The sequence below is a fragment of the Pyrus communis genome, chromosome 12, assembly GCF_041283825.1.
Source record: "Pyrus communis isolate YQ-2024b chromosome 12, ASM4128382v1, whole genome shotgun sequence".
Lineage (NCBI taxonomy): Eukaryota > Viridiplantae > Streptophyta > Magnoliopsida > Rosales > Rosaceae > Pyrus > Pyrus communis.
In genome coordinates, this window is record NC_142576.1 from 22,387,390 (window position 1) to 22,405,176 (window position 17,787).

Sequence of the window (17,787 nt, forward strand, 5' to 3'; positions counted from 1 at the left end):
ATAGTGTGAGGGAGTAAATGGCACATGTGTAAAGAGCTGAGAAGGCCGATTCCCCATTTTCCAAAAGTCCCTGTCCACTTTATTCTAACAATTTTGGGGACATTGCCGGCTTCCTATTGAGCCCAAAATCTATGGAGGGAGGCATAAACTCATCAATGTTGTTGATTTGTCTAATCATTATTTTCCCTCTAATAGGGAACAAGGGATTCTCTCCTAGCTAATATGCTTCGGGGCATCTTATAAACTGAATTTTTTAACTGTTAAATTGTTGTTCAAGTATGTAATGGCCAATATTTTACAGTTAAAAATCTCTAAGTAGTTTTTCTCGTTTCAAAATAATTTTTCTTATTAACTAGCTAATAATGCTACCATGCCTTTAGCTAGCTACATATTTTAAAATGTGTACCTTAATTACTTGTACTTTTCAATCCATTTGGATTGGGCATCTTTTGTCCAAAGCAGGTCTTTTATACAAGGAAAATAAAAGACTAGTTCCAGATAAATCCTAGAGCAGAAACAGATTTGAGCCAGTGACAAAACTGCCCCAACGTAATTAGGTTAAAGGAAGTACTACAGCTACTACTTGGAGATAAAATGAGAGTTAACCCGACCCAACAGGATCCTCTTCAGATCCTTTTGGTGAAGATCATGGGGATCTATGAATTATGTTTGTTTATCGTACATCGTGCAGTCAGTTTTTGTCAAGTATTGTTTGTGTTTAATTTTAAATAAAAATATTTAAAATAATTTTTGACCGCACGATGTACGATCAACGGACAGAATTGATGGATCCCCAGGATCCTCACAAAGAGGATCCCCAGGATCCTCACAAAGAGGATCCGGATTCTAGCCCGACTATGTTGATTTAGACATGTTGAATGACAAAGCAAATTTTAGAAATTGTTATTAGCACTCTAAAAATCTCATTCTACACATCTCATAAGTGTATTTTTCTTTCTAATTATAGAAAGATTGAAGTACAAAATAAGATTTTTGGAGTGCCGATGATAATTCTCTTATTTTATTATATTAAATATGGGTCAGGATCAGGAGACACACACTTTTTAACACACATTTTGACACACTTTCCTTGAGCCCATTCCATAATGTACTTAAATGATCCAACCATCTATCTTTTTGGTATTTCCTCGAAGATAATATCTACAAAAAAAATCACTCAAATGCGAAACCATATAACCGTTGGATTTATTTGTAGTCATTTTAAGTGTTTCCTTGTGAAACCTATTCGTCTATTTTCTTTACTACAATAAACGTTTTAATGGTTTTGGATTTGTCTCATTTTTTGTAAGGATAATATATGAATGATAAATTGAAATATAGACAGTTCAGCCTTAAAGAAACACTACTACATTTAACAGTTCTAACAATGAAGAACATTTGGTCACGCAAAGAGAAATTCCGTCACATAAATATTAAAGCGACAAATCTTCGTCATTTGCACAAGTTGTTGTGCAAAGGCCACGAAAAAAGATCTGCAGGACGAAATTATGAACTTCCTTGCGCAACAAACGGAGCCCCATGATAAAATGAGGTTTCATCGCAATAAATGTATTGGAATGAAGCTCTTCATCGCGGGAAGAATAAGGATACAAGAAAATGTTTCAAAATGGGTGTTCCCCAATCCTAACCCATTAAATATAAGTGATATACGTTACTCGTCATATTAAAGGTTTATAGAGATACTATATATATAAAAGAATAACTTTCATGTAGTCATAAAATTTTTAGGTCCCAACTTGGACTGGTTATATATTGGAATAAACCAAGAGAAAGAGCTCCAACGTATCTAATCCAAATCAAAGTAAAACAACGTACATACGCGTAGAAAAGGAGACATGTTCTCAATCTTCGCTTTACTATGCATCTTCCAGGTAGTCTTTAGCAAGAAAAATCTAGCAACTAGCCAAACATATTGAATGACAAGACAAAGCCAAACACATTGTGCATACTCACGATCAAAAAAGTGAGAAGATAAAGGACACTAGTTGTAATTTTTTGCGTCTTACTATTTTTCTTGTATCTCACAACCAAATTAAGTGCCTGGTAAGCCAAAGCCAAGACACTAGTTGGAAATTTTTTTGCATTCTCATATCAGAAGATAAAAAAAGGTTGAAGTACAAAAACAAAATAACAACTTTAAAAAATAATGCATATGTGTCATCCCAACCCACCCATCCATCCAATAACTTGATGGGCCAACCTAGAAAAGTAACAGATGTTTGAGTTAGCAAACCTAGAAAAGTAAAATACAAAAGTAAAGTCATATACTTATATGATTGTATATTTTAATATCTTAATTATCTTATCTTTATGAGTGTTAAGCTTAAACTTATCTGTCACGCACTTGTATTAGTAATAACAAAGGGCACTTGTGAATAGCGTGACCACTTCTCCAACATAGATGGCATACTCAGATTCTCAACTAAAATAAATACCAAAAGAAATCTAAATTAAAAGAAAAAAAAAGCATAAATGGAGATGTAGAGATGAGGATTGATGCGTGGTTATACCATCATTTCTTTTTACCTTTTGGGTCACTTGGTATTGTTTTTGTGGGGGCATTTTCTCACCACCTTCGTGTTGTGGTAGCAGAGTAATGCTAGGTAAACTAAATTTTGCAGACTAAATGATGTGTCATAAATAAGAAAAAAGCATGTCAATCAATATTTAAGTAACAATACAATCATGAACTTTCATGTCATTTAATTTACAAAATTCAATCGATAAATTTAGTCTCACTAGTATTACCTGGTGATGATAATATGCTCATATTCTATTTTTCATTATTATTGAATAAGTTTAAATTTTAAGATTTGTGTCTGTCTACTATCTCGATCTTGAAATTAAAACTCATTTAACATTAGTGATGAATAAGTTAAGAAGCATCATCATCCACTAAGGGTGGTGAGAAAAATAATTCCTTGTTTTTGTGGCCACTAGCCTCTCACTAATAGATCTCAACACCCTTGGTTTTGAAGTTGATAAATATTAATTAAATACAATAGCCCCAAACTTACCATATTATTATTGTTATTATTATTATTATTATTATTATTATAATAAATTATTTAATTAAGTTATTCTAATACTAAAATACAGAAATATATAAATACAAAAGTGAGACAGGGAGAGAGAAAATGTGTACGGTAATTTTATAGTATTAAGTATGGCACAAAGGCACATATTAGAAAGCGGGGTTGCATGAAAGCCAAAGCTCATTGGCCACTGGTGTGGAGTTCCATATCACTTGTGCGCATATATCATCGCTCTCTTCGGCCGTTTTTCTCTCCCCTTATCTCTCTCTCTTTCTCTCTCTCTCTCTCTCTCTCTGCTTTGCTCTTCTGCTTGTAACTGTACCGACATGGCTCCTAGCAAATGGGGTTTCTCTGCTTCCGTTTAGAACTCAAATTCAGCTGCTCCTTCCACTCACTCTACAAGCACTTCTGCAATTGAGTTCTTCTCCACCAACCTCACTGTTAAAACGGTCTGTTCGGAATCTTTAGACTTGTTTCTATGCTTTCCTTCTTTTCTTCAGTTATTTAGCTTCTACGGTTGCGATTTCCGGTTTTCGCTCACATGATTGTTGTTCTCTCTTCTAAGTAATCATATTTTTGCTACCTCACTGCTAAAAAGGGTCTGCTCGGAATCGTTAGACCTGTTTCTATGCTTTCTTTCTTTTCTTTCAGTTATTTAGCTTCTACGGTTACGATTTCCGGTTTTCGCTTACATGATCGTTGTACTCTCTTATAGGTTATCATATTTTTGCTAATATCCTTCACAATTCAGTATCTTTTGTTGAGTTTGTTTTACTCTTTCTGCTATTTCTCTTTTTTTTTTTCTTTTTTTTCTGTTATCTCATTTTTATGTATGTCTATTTCCTTCTCTTTTTTCTTTCGAAATATTCCATTTATTTATTCCCTAAATTCAGCTTGTTTTCATCTTCTATGTAGTAATTGGAAGCTCATATGAGCAGTTAGACATTCTTTTCTTATATCATAGGAACATTTTAGTTGCATATTGTTGTCAAATATTTCATTAAAATCACACACAGAAGAGGCATGTTGGTCGAGCGATTAGTAACAGAAGGAAAACTGTCCTCTTTGGTGGATTTATTTCAATAGATACATTTCAGTCCTTCTCCTTCTTTAACTGAAAGGTAGTATAAATGGTATGTTTTTAACATTCAACTTTGAATTTGCAGGCCTTGTATGGAATATTTGAATTAGAATTAAGTAAAACTCATTGCTGGGATCATTAATTTTGGAGGACAGTATGGCTATGCAAACTGTGTATTTCAAGGGACATGAAGGAATTGCCCCTAATCCCATAGGCCAGTTTTCATCTTCATTGTCAGGACCTTGGTGGAGTTCCTTGGGATCTCAACCGGTGTATGGTGAATCCTGTGGCCTGTCGAAACCTTCTACTAAGGAGCAGCCCAATACTGGGGACCATTTCACTGCCACTAAACTTGCCGGGCGGGGTACTGAACAAGGACTGGAAAAAGGGAACACAAATCAGTTCACTATCTTTCCTGGTATAATAATCTCCTCCTTTACTTTTGATGTCTTTCCTTTTCTAAAAGACTTCTATTTATGAAGTCTTTTGGTCAATAACATTTACGTAGTGGTTTTGAAAAGAAAAGGAAATGCTTTACTAGCTTCTTTTTTGTCGCTGAAATTTATGTCTGAAGATAAGGTTCGTATCCTTCGTCATGAAGATCCCTCGTTGTTTCCTTGTTCGTCATAGACTGATTGGAGATGGGCTAAAATGTGGGGTCAGGAAATGTGTTTTTTCTTTTCGTATCAAACATTTAAGGATTCCCCTTGGCGATGATTGAAGGTAAAGTGAGTAGCAAAGGTTTAGTCATATTTGGTGAAGAGAGTGAGTGTAGTTAGTACTTGAGAGATACTTGAGGGAGTATGAGAATCTTTCTTCGCCAACCTCGAGGTAAGTTTTTTTTTTTTTTTTTTTTTTTTCACGCGATCTTGTCGATAAGTTTTCTTAAATATCATTGCTGCAGCAAATCATGAAGAAACTAGTTAATAAGGTGTGTGGAAGATGAGAAATGAGATAGTAGAAGAAGGTTTATGAAAAAGACGCACCATTACATGTTCGAATAATATCCTTTTCGGGATCATATGTCAGAGCTTAAGCTGCGATGATCTTAGTGTTAGGGGTTTTAGGAAGTTAAGGTGGAGTTTCTTTTACTATAGTCTCCTTCCCAATAAATTTGATTATGCTGATGCGATATCGGATATCTTATAATTTTTTAAGTATGATCTTCATCAGGTTTAGAAATAATAAAGAAGGGGCTTATCTTTCCCCTAAAGATCGGAGCCTAAATGTCGAACCATCTAGATGCATTCATTGCTTATATGTTATAGGACGCTACTAATTGTACCTTCATTTGGAGTATTCTCATGAATCCCGGGGAGAGTAAGAAAATTATGAAACTGGACGCATAAGGTTTAGGTGATTCTCTAACATTGCCTAGAAAATCAGTGATAGCAATAACATTAACCATGTTCCTCCACTGCCCCTCCCTCACCACTCATTCGAGCTCTTCTTTACTCTGAAGCCTGATTATGTAGCCCACCCTTGTCCCGGTTTAATTATGAAGAAGAGGCTGTCTCAGATCACGTGGGAGTCGGAGCCCTACTGCTGAGAGTTATTTAATTTTAACTGCTTTTTAGTAATCTGGGTGAGAGGAATATGAAGGACCCATGAGAGACTGGTGAGGGTTTTGACGTGAGCAGCATTAAAGCGAGCTTTTAATCCTTTATCGACACTTTTATTCCAAACTGCTCTCGAAATGCCACCTTGTAGGAATTAGGTACAAAATTTGGTTGTCAATTTCCGAAGCATTCTGAGGGTCATTTCCAATGCAAAACTATTGGCTGCAAGTATCGAAAATGATTCGTAGAAGCGTGCGAGTGTAGTTCGCAGTATTATTGTGGAAATTAAATGTAGACTTGGTAAAGTAAGCTTTTCTCCTGCTGAGTAGACATGCCAGTATGAAGGAAATTACTTTATAAAATAAAAAAATGGTTACAAAGAATGCATGTAGATGCTGTAGGAACAAAGTCTTGGCAGTTGATGTTGTCCACTCAAAGTGCTTTGAAAGATCGAGTTCTTACTCAACAACGAAATAGTTGTTGATAATTGCATTATTAGTCACACTTGTTTTCTCACCTTTCCTGACCTTCTGTGGCAATAGAGATTGTTAAACTGGTTTGCTATTACAGAAAACCTTCCATCCTCCCTCACAAGCCCTTGTTAACTAGAACCGATGAATAAATTATCAACTCGTTTACATTATCGTTCTTTCACAACTTGTTCAAAATGATTTACTTCTCAAACAGAAGTTATATTTAGTCATGGTTAACCAGCCAAGTAGTTTCTCATTCAGGTGAATGTTAATTTTCAGGGGATGGACAGAAGTCCCAGGCAGCAATCTCTCTGCAATCATCTCCGGGAAAATATCATGGTCATTTTGAGCTTGGATTCAGCCAGCCAGTTGTAAGCCTTTCTTTTTCGATTACTTTTCATTTGTTTATTTGTGAATCAATAACTGTTTTAGGAATAATGAATATGGTTCTTGTCAAAATTGCTGATAAGTGGATTCTTTGTTTGGAACTTGAACTGTAGATCTGTGCAAAATATCCATTTATGGATCAATGCTATGGACTATTCTCAACCTATGGACCTCAAATTTCGGTGCTTCTTCCATCTCTTCTCCTACCTCACTATAAATGGAGCTATTACTTTTTCAATCATGTTAATTCCTTGAAAACAATATTTCTATTTCTCTGTAACCTGCTAATTTTGGAATATACTATCTTTTTCTTATGAGAAATAGAACCAGTTTAAGAAGCATGAATCTCTATTTATGTTCTTGGTTCTCTACGATAATTTTAGCTTTGCGAACTAGAAACTATTTAGGATTTAACTTAGAAAGTCTCTCTTAGCACCCCTCTGTGTATTTTCGTGAGTGAGTAAGCACGTCTTTGCATGTCTTTGAGTTTTACTCTTACTAAAGTCGGAAAAATGTCAAGACAAGTAGAGAATCTGTTTCTCTGCGAAAGAGGCAGTTCTTTGAGTGTAGCAAATTTACTGATGCACGTACTTATCCGTTTGCTTAGGGACGCATTATGCTGCCACTGAACTTGACTGAGGATGAAGGACCAATCTATGTAAATGCTAAGCAGTACCATGGAATCATGCGTCGCCGACAATCCCGTGCGAAGGCTGTCATTGAGAACAGAGCAGCTAGACTGCGTAAGGTATGACATCTGAATTCGATAGGATGCAAGTTTCAGAAACAAAATGCACATCTGATGAAAAAATATTTCTCTTGTGCAACGACATAGTCAGTTAGAATGACCTACGATCTATTTTGTTTCTACAGCCGTATATGCATGAATCGCGCCATCGTCATGCAATGCGCCGACCAAGGGGCTGCGGTGGTCGTTTTCTGAACACTAAGACTATGAACAATGGGGACAAAGGAACTGAAGGGAAGCAAGTTGGTGATGGGCAGCTGTTTAGGCTTTCAGGTTCTCAGAGTTCTGAAGTCTGGCAATCCGATAGTGGAACTTTAAACTCGTCAAGGGAAACGAATGGCAGCATTTCTAACATATCCGGATCAGAGGTGACAAGTATGTACTCTAGGGGAGACCTTGATTGCTTTTCAATCAATCATCCTGGTCCCTCCCTGCACTCTCTCTCAGACATGAGAGATAGTGCGCGTGGTATGGTCATTCCAACCAAATGGGTTGCAGCAGGAGATAACTGCTGCAACCTCAATGTTTGATAGCAAAGGAAAAGATGGGGTTGGTGCCAACTCCGTTGCCTCAACCCCATCTACTCCGCAACCAGATGGAGAAGCCTTGCTGCAGTTTCTGTTAAGGCTGTTGCAACAGGCTTTCGGTTCTAGGATTGTCCTGCCCCCATTTGGTTGCTGTCAAAAGGCAAATCATTCTTGGCTAATGCTTGCGGAAAAGTTTTCCTGCCGTTCGATGCAGTCATCCTGTTCGGGCGGCTAGCGAAAACAGCGGAAACCTTGAAGCAGCATAAATTAATCAGTAGACTATATATATGGCTCTCTTCCCATAAGAGGAATCAGAACTTGAGAGTCTGGTGTGTCTTTGTGATAAAAAAAAAAAAAAAAAACAAAAAGCTAAATTTCTTGTGTAATACTGTAATATCTTAGTGTCTGGATTTTTGACCTACTTAGTTGGTGTGATGTATAACTGAATGTTTGTGTTGTGTTCCGAACGTTTGGAAGAATAATGTATCATATTTTAAGACATATTTCTTGCCACATTGATGTCAAGGAAGATGCTTTCCAAGTGTGGTGATACTCAAGCCAATCACCTAAACAACACATATCGCATATTGTTATAAAAATTTCCACCTAGGTGCATGATGGTTGGCCACCGTCTTGATTAATCCCTAAGCATTTGAAAATTAAGAAATGGCTCCTAGACTTACTTAGGCACTGGTCTAGCCGATCCAAACCTGCCTAAGTTATGACTCTCACTTAGACAAAAAATAAATAACTTTCATTGAATTTTTTTTCTTTCAATAAATTATAAGAGACTTGTTGATTATTTAGATAAACTCACATTATATGCTTGTTCCCCATGGTTTCATTATGTTCTATTACTTTATAATCTATATGCTATTCTAGTTTGCAATTTATATATCCCAATGTAATTATGTACTTTTTAATTGTAAGAAGAAACTTATTTAAATGATAATATAATAAATTTACTTAAATCTGTCGGGTCTGCCTAGGACCCCTCCTACGCCCAGCCTAGGCCCCGCCTCCCGACTAGCGCTTACCTTCTTTTAGAGCAACTCCACTGTTGCTTATTGCCTAATTGGGGATAGGCAACCCAATCCACTCTCCTTTCCCCCAAAACACTCCAGCCCACTCGAGCAATTGGACCCAAGGCGAGCTCGATGGAAAAGTCAGACAATAATCACCTAGCTCAGCACCCTACCTATGTGACGTAAGGCTAACGTCAGCCTCAATTTAAATTATTAAAAGATTACAAAGAATATAAAAAATATATAATTTTTTTCTATAAAGATGTAACCATGGTCTTCCATTTTACAAATACGTAGCCACATTCTTCCACTTTACATTACATTTCAATATTTTCGAATACTTTCAACTAATCTTTTATTATTATATGAAATTTAAAATAAAGTTATCTTTTATTATTTTATAAAATAAAAAATATTAATATTTTAATATGAATTGCCTTGGCTATTCAATTTAGGGGTGGAGATGCACTCGGACAGTTACTATTCATTGTGGGCAATTACAGTTCATTTAAGGAGATTAAGTTGTCTATTGCCTAGGAGGCCTTCCTACATTAGAAGTGCTCTTAGAGCCTTGATATCAGGTGACGTTGATCTAGGCTCATTACCAAATTCACAGAGCAATACTTCACCATGGAATTTTGATTAGGGGTGGGTTCAAAAAACCGAACCGAACACCGAACCGAGACTGAAAAAATTGAACTGAATTGAAAAAACCAAACCAAACCGAATTCTTTTGGTTCGGTTTTGGTTTTAGTGGTCTGAAAATCGAACCAAACCGAATTAATTAAATTGATATTTATTTTATTTATTTATTTAATTATCTGTTTTGGATATATATATATATATATATATATATATATGTGTGTGTGTTGGAATGTGTAACAGGTAATTATTATATTATTAAAATAACTAAAGTTGGTCGACAAAAGTTGTATCAAGCACATGGGTGCTTGCTTTCTAAAGATAGAAATCTCTCTCTCTCTCTTATTCTCTATTGCCTTAAACTACTACCCTTTTCTGAGATCTAGCAAAAAGCCATCTTGAGCCCAAAGCCAAATGGCTCTCTTCCACATTTCCATCTGTCCTCTTTCTCAAAACAACCCATGCCTCCATTTCTCTGCTCTTTGCACAAATCTCATCGCTGCAACCAAAATCACAGAGCCTCCAATGGTGCATAAGTTTGTAAACGAACATCCAAGGGTGCATAAGTCTGCATACCTCATCGGAAGATCAGTCCCAAAAACAAACCCCCAAGGTAAAAATCTCTCTTGGCTGCTATTTAGTTTTATTGGGTTTATTTTCATGGAAAAATCAAAGAACTAACACATGCATACATTTTCTCTGTGAAAGCCCTCGGATCCACAACAAGAAAGATACACTGACACCCAATAATGTCAAATCCATGGCCGATCATCCAACTCCTGATCATCAGTCATAGAATCAAAACCGCACTCCCGATCATCAATCATAGAATCAAAACCCTCATCAGGTGTATAGTTTCCATCTGTTCTTGACTGCCCAGTTAAAAAATAAAAATAAAAATAAACAATTTTCATGGAAAAATCAAACCGGACTGAAGCTGAACCCAAAAAAACTGAAACCGAAGAAAAACTGAACAGTAACTTCGGTTTGGTTTCCGATTTCGGCCAAAAATCGAACCAAACGGAACCGAATCCACCCCTAATTTTGATTATCTTCACGAATGTGTGATGAAAGAGAGTGGAGTGTCAGAATCAGAAGCCTCTTTCATCACTCAAGGGTTTAGTATTTAGGGTTTAGGGTGTGCTTTACTGTTTCAAAAATATCCCCAGTAAACAGTGTACATGAATCTCTCTGCAGACTTGCCTCTCTCTCTCTCTCTCTCTCTCTCTCTCTCTCTCTAAAGTCTCTCCTTCTTCTTTCCCTCACCAAGGTCTTTACCCACAAACTCTGGTTCCTAGCCGTCGGCCCCTCTTTTGGTTGGGGTCGGTGGCAACCCTTAAATTTACTTTTCCTACAACTCTTAGCTTTCCTTACTTTTCTTGCTTTACTTTTGATCCTTGTATCTGAGCTCAATCTCACTTTCCCTTAGCTCGGTCTCACTTTCCCTGGGCTCTGTCTCAATTTTCTTGGGCTTTGTCTCAATTTATGGCAATTCTTGTCTCAGATTCAGAATTCATGATTTCTTCCACTCCAATGGTTGTTCCTAGCCGCGAGTCGCCGTCCACCAGCCTTTGCCACTCGACTTATCTTGTGTTTCCTCCATGGATCTCTTTGGGAGACATGCTTTGGGTTGGGTGGCTCTTAAAGTGCTTCTAACACTATTCGGTAGGATTATGGGAGCGCTCATAGTGCAGGTGGTTTTCAACCCCCGTTTTCCGCTTCATCCAATTGGTTTGTTGGATCTTCTTTGGTGGCGGCGACCTTGTGATGGTGGTGTGGCTGCTTAGGTGGTGATGGCTGGTCCCTCGTTCCAGATCTAAAGTTTTATGTTTTAGTGTGTTATGGGCTCTCCTGTTAGGCCCTTACCTTATATTTTATTTGGTTGTATTTTTGCTTACTTGGTTGTTTTGGTTTGTCTACGAACTTTCCTAACCTTGTATTAGGCTTTATTTAATGAACTTCACTTCTTTTGAAAACCAAAAAAAAAAAAAAAAAAAAAAAAAAAACCACCAGTCTACATGTATGTAAATAAATCCATAAAGGGGGTTATCAAATGAAAATCCAAAAATCCAGAAAGCTTATCCATGTCCCACACGTGGGCATTCGTCTTAGTCAAATGGGAAGCCCCTTCGTCCCGTCTTCTGCCACTCGAAGACCTTCCATCCCCAAACACCATTTCCTCCCACACAATGCTATCCATGGCTTCCACAAGCACTTCTTGTTCTTCTCCCCTCTGCAACAAAATCTCCAACTTCTCAATCTCCCACTCACTCACTCCAATTCCCACCCACTTCCCACCACACATTAAACTCCTAAAACCCCTCAAGCTCAAAGCCTGTTTCCACAGCTTCCCTCACCTCTCTCCTTCCCCCAGTTTCCGCCGCTCGTTGGCGGCGTTCGACGGCTTCGAAGTCGAAGAAGATAGTGAAAGCCAAGGCGAACTAGACCCAGAAGCAGAGCTCCATGAAAAGCAAGAAGAAGAAGAAGAAAGAGAGGAAGTGCCAAAGATATCAGACGCCGGGAGGCTGTATGTGGGGAATTTGCCTTATAATTTGACTTCGACCCAATTGGCTGAGGTTTTCCGGGAGGCCGGCACGGTGGTTTTCTCAGAGGTTTGAGCTCTTCTTCTTCATGTTTCCATTGTTTGATTTGATGGGTTTGTAAATTGTTGGTGATTGTGTTTGTGTGATGTAGATTATTTATAACAGGGTCACAGATAGAAGCCGGGGATTCGGCTTTGTCACAATGTCAACTGTTGAGGAAGCTCAGGATGCCATTAGGATGTTTGATGGCTCTGTAAGTATCAGCGAAATGTGTTTCTTGTGTTAGTTGATTCTTTTAACATGAAAAAACTCGAGAACTGTTATCCAAGAATGTCTATCCTTCGCTTCACCAAGTGCGATATGATTTTTTTGGAATGTCAATAACAGCTCCCAGAAATTCGAACTCTTTTCGATTTTTAATTGTTTGGGATGGTGGCAATGGTTGACAGCAAGTAGGAGGTAGAACTGTGAAGGTGAACTTCCCAGAAGTGCCCAGAGGAGGTGAAAGGGAAATTTTAGGACCCAATAGCACAAGGACAGGGTTCAAGGTGTACATAGATAGTCCACACAAGGTTTATGCAGGAAACCTTAGCTGGGGTTTAACTTCACAGGGTCTCAAAGATGCCTTTGAAGAGCAGCCAGGGCTGTTGGGTGCCAAGGTCATATATGAGAGGGTTTCTGGACGATCCAGAGGTTTCGGGTTTGTGACATTCGAAACTAATGAGGCTGCGGAATCAGCTATCGCTGCCATGAATGGAGTGGTAAGAAAACTTTCAGTATCTTATTACGTTGCCAGACTGTGAATACGAGCAGTTGGTTAGGTTAATTCTTAAATCAATGTGTGGTCTAGGTTCACATGGTTCCGTAATAATCCGTGTGTTTGTGTATGAAATTGCAAAACAGGAGGTTGATGGGCGGCCTTTGCGATTAAACATGGCGGCAGAAAGAGCAAGGCCTGTTGCTTCCTCTCCGGCAGCATCAGAAACAACTGCACAAGACACAGACAGCAGTGAATTGGTCTCTCCTCCCGCATCGGAAATAACCACAGAAGACGGAGACAGTGGCGAATTGGTTTCCAGCGTTAGCATCTGAATTTAACATTGCACTGAAGGGCCGCCTAGTACCAGTTTTACGAAACAAAATGATACCGGGGCTGCGGTGATTTTTCGGTTGCAGGGGCAGAGTGAGACTCGAGTTTTTCCAAGGAGCGAGTAATTAGGCCTTAATCATGTATAAACGAATGGAAAACAATTTCAAAGTAATATTGTTTCATGTATAAAATAAATCAATACAAATGTACCTATTATTTTAAAATGGGGCCAACAACTCGTCGGAATTTTTCTTCAAGTTCCCTGAACAATGGAGGTTTTCATGTTTTAATGGTCAATTTTGTTAACATGGAACTGCATCGAGTTTTTATCATAACAACCACAATGATTAACTTCATACGAAAATGTAATGCAGCCTGAGAACAAACAAATTAATCTCTTAAGCAAATTTAGGAAAACTCCCAACTCCTCGGAGTCAGATAAAATCTCGATTTTCAGAGCCAGAGGCAGCTAGCAAATAAATACAGAATGCAGTTTAACTATTTTCCCTACTATCCATCGTGTTGTTGAGTATGTCACTTTTAGAAGAAAAAGAAGAGGGTTACGTATTGCCATCCCAATAAAAAAGAGGAACTGAATAACCTTCGGCACGAAGGAGTTTGGCTTTATCACTGAGGGTCATGACCATCAAGTAGAGAATCTGCTGCAGAATCCAAATCCTGAGGAAAGAAAACCCTGCACAACAGTATGTTGTTATTAATCAAAGCTCATACCATGCGGTGATTGATTCTGCTGGCAGATATGGTGTGGAAAAACTGGCATTATCATGATCAGCTTGCACTATCAAAATTCATAAAAGCCAAAATACACAGCGAGAGGTAAGGTTTACTCCATGAGGTTCACTGCACATCTAAAGCAAACAGAGACTAGTACAAAATCCAGAGTCCAGGAACATTTACCTGCAAGTGTTGTGATACAATGTCCGGCTCAGCTGACCTATGTCATTGATACCTTTACAACCAGCTACCACCTCAAGAACTTGCCTGAAAAAAAAAAAAAAAAAAAAAAAAAAGGTCATATTGAATGACGAAGCAGATACATAAATTAGGAGCTAAAACAAAATTTACTTCAGATGAACATGCACTTACTAAGAAGGAAATTGTCATAACCGCCATGTTCAAACTAAATTCCATGTCCTAATGTCAAGTTCATGAAATGAAAAATAGACGGACCACAATGTCTTAATATCAAGTTAAGCCAAACAAGCATGTAAGAGACGGACTTTTCCCGACAAAGATAAATGCATGTGTATTGCAGATGCAAAAGCCCAAGGTTGATGATCACTCAATTGAGGCTGCAGATAGTATCTTGCAGATAAAATTTGGCTTGAGACCCATCTATTATTGTACAAAATTATGCAGTACTATGGCTTCCTAAGCAGTAAATGGTTCATGTTAGGGGAAATACTATTCACTGAACAGTAGAACAGTCCAACTTCACGCTATAAGAGTTTTCTTCTTACACATTACAGGTTCATTATTCTTTTTTACCACAAGAATAAAAGAAAAGAAATGGAGTTCATAATATGGTGGTAGAAAAATATTTCCACTTACCGAACCAAACACGGTTCATTGCGGTCTTTAACAATGCACTCTTGATCATACTTGTCTTTCTTCTTCGAAGGCCAAATGGACTTCACAAATTTAATCCCAGCACTTGTGTTCTTGATTCCACAATATGGAGAGTCTGTCTCAATCATCATCCTCTCAATAGGAATGTCCCTCACAACGTCGAGATTCTCAGTTGTCTTCAGAGAGCAACCATTTACTCCTGTTTAGAACCAAAAGGTATTCATGACCTCTATCTATACCAAGATAAACTGTTCAATATGTCCATCGTAACTAGCAATTAAAAACTACTATTTTATATTCAAAGAAGCAAAAGAGGAACTTTGTTCTCTCCTTTCAAACTTCAGATATGCAATAAAATCAGAAAATAAAAAACGTCAATGCAAAATCTGTTGCTCTATTTGCACAGGTTACAAGAAATATATATATAATCATTTTTGGAAAATGATTTGTAAATTCGATCAGAAATTCATTCTTATGGTGCTCATTACTCAAGATTAAAATAACCAAGTAGCCAGATGTGTTGTATAATGAGGGAAGAGAATCAGTAAATTATATAGGGCAATAAGACAAGTTAGACAAAAGATACCCCTGACCCTAAAAAAGTAAATATTTAACCAAAATCCAGTCTATAAAAAAATAAAAAATCTTTCTGCGCAACCCCATTTTGCCTGCACTGGGGTCATCTTATTCTCTATAAAGCCCCCAAAATTTCCCAAGTACCAAGGAATGTCGGCTAAATTAGTCATAGTGCACTACAGAATATTAGATAGAGGGATTTGAAAATGACTAGACGAAATGCACTAGGGGGATTTGTGACTACTTGAAATGAGTCATTTGAAAATCCTTTATTTAGTGGCTATGTAATGCTCATGTAGTGTGTTTTCAATCTCTCTTATTTAATGTTTTGTAGTGCATAACCATGAATCTTTAAGCATTCATCTACACATAGGATTTAGAGAAAGAAACAGACATTGTAAACTTTTGCAGGCATAGAAAGATTTGTATTAGAAGACATGCTATTTTTTATAATGTTTTCACCTATATACATGTTGTTGATGGAAAGAAGTTTATCACGATCTTCTGCACAACCAGTAAATGAGTGGGCCACCCCAGCGCTGAATCTGTGAAATAGTAGAGGAAATCTGACACGTCATGCACACATGTACAGCACACCACCATCACATAGAATTGAAAGACAGTCATAAAAATTCATTTAGTGCAGTACAAGGCAAAAGGGAAATAAAACAGGGACAAGATAAACTTGCAGCTATTCTTTCTCGTTAACAGAAATGATTATTCATCAGAAAACTAAAATGTACAGCTGGTATTTCAGTTGTCAAAAGTGCAAGTTTAATCCAATTGTCCAGTTTATTCTGCATCCCCAGTATAGTAACTTTGGAATTTGAGGGTGAACAAAAATTGAAAAAATAACTGAGAAAATAAAAACAGTGATGATGTTAACCACCACATTTTGACTCTAGAATTATGGTGCTAAGGATTCTCACCTGCCCCTATTTCTCTCTACAATTTCACAGAAATCTGGAGCAGCTGCACGCATATGCAGAAACATGGGAAGCTTAGTGGTGTGTGCCAATTCAAACTGCTTCTCAAAATACCTGGAGTTCACAATACAGAAAAGATGGAAGAGACACAACGTATCTTGTAACAGAATGAAAGTAAAAGCGTGCAAGCGGAAACAGATAATAAGAAAAACTACTTTTTTCAGAAACCACGTACTTTTTTTGGATCTCTGCTGGGCAAAACTGAAGCCTGTCATAGTCCAGTCCACACTCACCAATTGCAACCACCTTACAAGCACAAGAGAACGAAATAAAAAGTAAAAAATATATTGCTCCATGATATGAATATCTGACCAGACCACTCTCTCAAAGATGTTTTAATGACTTGAAACCCTATAATGCACGCCTCATGTTCGTCGTGATATAGAGAACTTAGGGTACGGGGCACACCTTTCCTTTCTCAATGCCCTCTTTGGCCAATGACAGAAGCGCCTGAAAATGCTTATCCGGATCCCCACTCTCTTCAAATTCCTAAACAGAATAGACAATGATCCTAATTCTCAAGCATCTCTAACCAAAACCGGAAATCAATAGACACACATATCAACTTCTTCCGCAGTTAAAAGTAAAAAGTGACAAAGAAAAAAGGGCAAACCTTGCATCTAGTGGGGTGCACACCAACCGTACAAAAAAGCCTTGCTGCAAAAAAAACCAAGAAGAAAACCCCCCAATTGTAGCTCAAATCGACATTTTTAAAACTTGGCAATGACATTTATTCACAACAATACAGTAACAGTAACAAAACAGAGCAAGCAAAAAAGAACCATCGGTTTCCGCAATTGTTAGAGCTTCCTTTGATTCCTCAAGTGATCCACCAGTGACCTACATTATCCATAAGCCTAGTTCCAATTTCAGAGCGCATTAAACCACAACAATTACTTAACAATTCAAATCGAAAAGGAAAGAGAGTACGATAATGCGGTCGACGCCGGCAGTCCAAGCCCTGCTCAAAACCGTGGCTATGTCCGAGACATGACACTGCTTTCCATTGTATACTCCTCTGAACATTCCATCTGTAATTTGCATTTCTCCAAAATTTCAGTTTCGATAGTCGAATTTGACAAGTATGAAGTTTGATTTTTGGCAAGACAAAACTGGCATGCCAAGTGTTCGATGAAATGCCTGAGTGACTGACCTGTGAAGTTGACGGCTATGTCTATATTGGGCATCACCAAAAACAGCAGAAAGAGAGAGAGAGAGAGAACGTAAGAAGAATGAATGGAGGTACGAATTGAATTGTTGCAGAAAGCAAGGATTTAGGAAGAGATACTTGCCTATCATGCGGATTGTTGCCATGGCCACGGCGAGAGGAAAAGGAAGAGCTGGTGCTGTAATGCTACAAAATGTCTGGTCTCTGGTTTTTGTATCGGTTAGGGTCCGGTTTGGTTCGGTTTAAAACTCAAATCAATCGAACCGGTGATATTGGTCAAATCATGATCGAATTTTATTGGGTTGGTTTTTCTTTTTACTAGATAGAACCTAACTG

General features: G+C 37.7%; 3 protein-coding genes across 6 annotated transcripts; 2 read left to right on the forward strand and 1 right to left on the reverse strand.

Moving 5' to 3' along the window:
• Nucleotides 1–3,202: 3,202 nt before the first annotated feature.
• Nucleotides 3,203–8,332, forward strand: LOC137746256 (nuclear transcription factor Y subunit A-10). The gene is made up of 6 exons (XM_068486332.2): nucleotides 3,203–3,505; nucleotides 4,223–4,555; nucleotides 6,449–6,540; nucleotides 6,670–6,738; nucleotides 7,164–7,304; nucleotides 7,430–8,332. Exons 2-6 carry the CDS (start codon nucleotides 4,294–4,296, stop codon nucleotides 7,832–7,834), a joined length of 969 nt encoding a protein of 322 aa, XP_068342433.2. The 5' UTR covers nucleotides 3,203–3,505; nucleotides 4,223–4,293; the 3' UTR covers nucleotides 7,835–8,332.
• Nucleotides 8,333–9,857: 1,525 nt separating this feature from the next.
• Nucleotides 9,858–13,444, forward strand: LOC137744975 (33 kDa ribonucleoprotein, chloroplastic-like). 2 transcript variants are annotated; one of them, XM_088681578.1, is made up of 5 exons: nucleotides 9,858–10,111; nucleotides 10,207–12,110; nucleotides 12,193–12,294; nucleotides 12,491–12,802; nucleotides 12,945–13,444. In XM_088681578.1, exons 2-5 carry the CDS (start codon nucleotides 11,583–11,585, stop codon nucleotides 13,131–13,133), a joined length of 1,131 nt encoding a protein of 376 aa, XP_088537704.1. In that variant the 5' UTR covers nucleotides 9,858–10,111; nucleotides 10,207–11,582; the 3' UTR covers nucleotides 13,134–13,444. The 2 variants fall into 2 exon arrangements, with proteins under 2 accessions (XP_088537704.1, XP_068340914.2); XM_068484813.2 differs by having other exon boundaries at nucleotides 9,872–10,111; nucleotides 11,003–12,110.
• A 56-nt stretch (nucleotides 13,445–13,500) lies between these two features.
• LOC137744976 (TatD related DNase) lies at nucleotides 13,501–17,717 on the reverse strand. Of its 3 annotated transcripts, none has more exons than XM_068484814.2 (12): nucleotides 17,576–17,717; nucleotides 17,437–17,457; nucleotides 17,214–17,314; nucleotides 17,066–17,123; nucleotides 16,897–16,940; nucleotides 16,692–16,772; nucleotides 16,459–16,529; nucleotides 16,227–16,337; nucleotides 15,760–15,842; nucleotides 14,704–14,920; nucleotides 14,050–14,133; nucleotides 13,501–13,825 (listed from the first exon to the last, which is right to left on the reverse strand). In XM_068484814.2, the coding sequence occupies exons 1-12, from the start codon at nucleotides 17,595–17,597 to the stop codon at nucleotides 13,759–13,761; spliced, it is 960 nt and encodes a 319-aa protein (XP_068340915.2). In that variant the 5' UTR covers nucleotides 17,598–17,717; the 3' UTR covers nucleotides 13,501–13,758. The 3 variants fall into 3 exon arrangements, with proteins under 3 accessions (XP_068340915.2, XP_088537705.1, XP_088537706.1); XM_088681580.1 differs by having other exon boundaries at nucleotides 13,804–13,930; XM_088681579.1 differs by lacking the exon at nucleotides 17,437–17,457 and having other exon boundaries at nucleotides 17,214–17,329; nucleotides 17,572–17,631.
• Nucleotides 17,718–17,787: the final 70 nt, after the last annotated feature.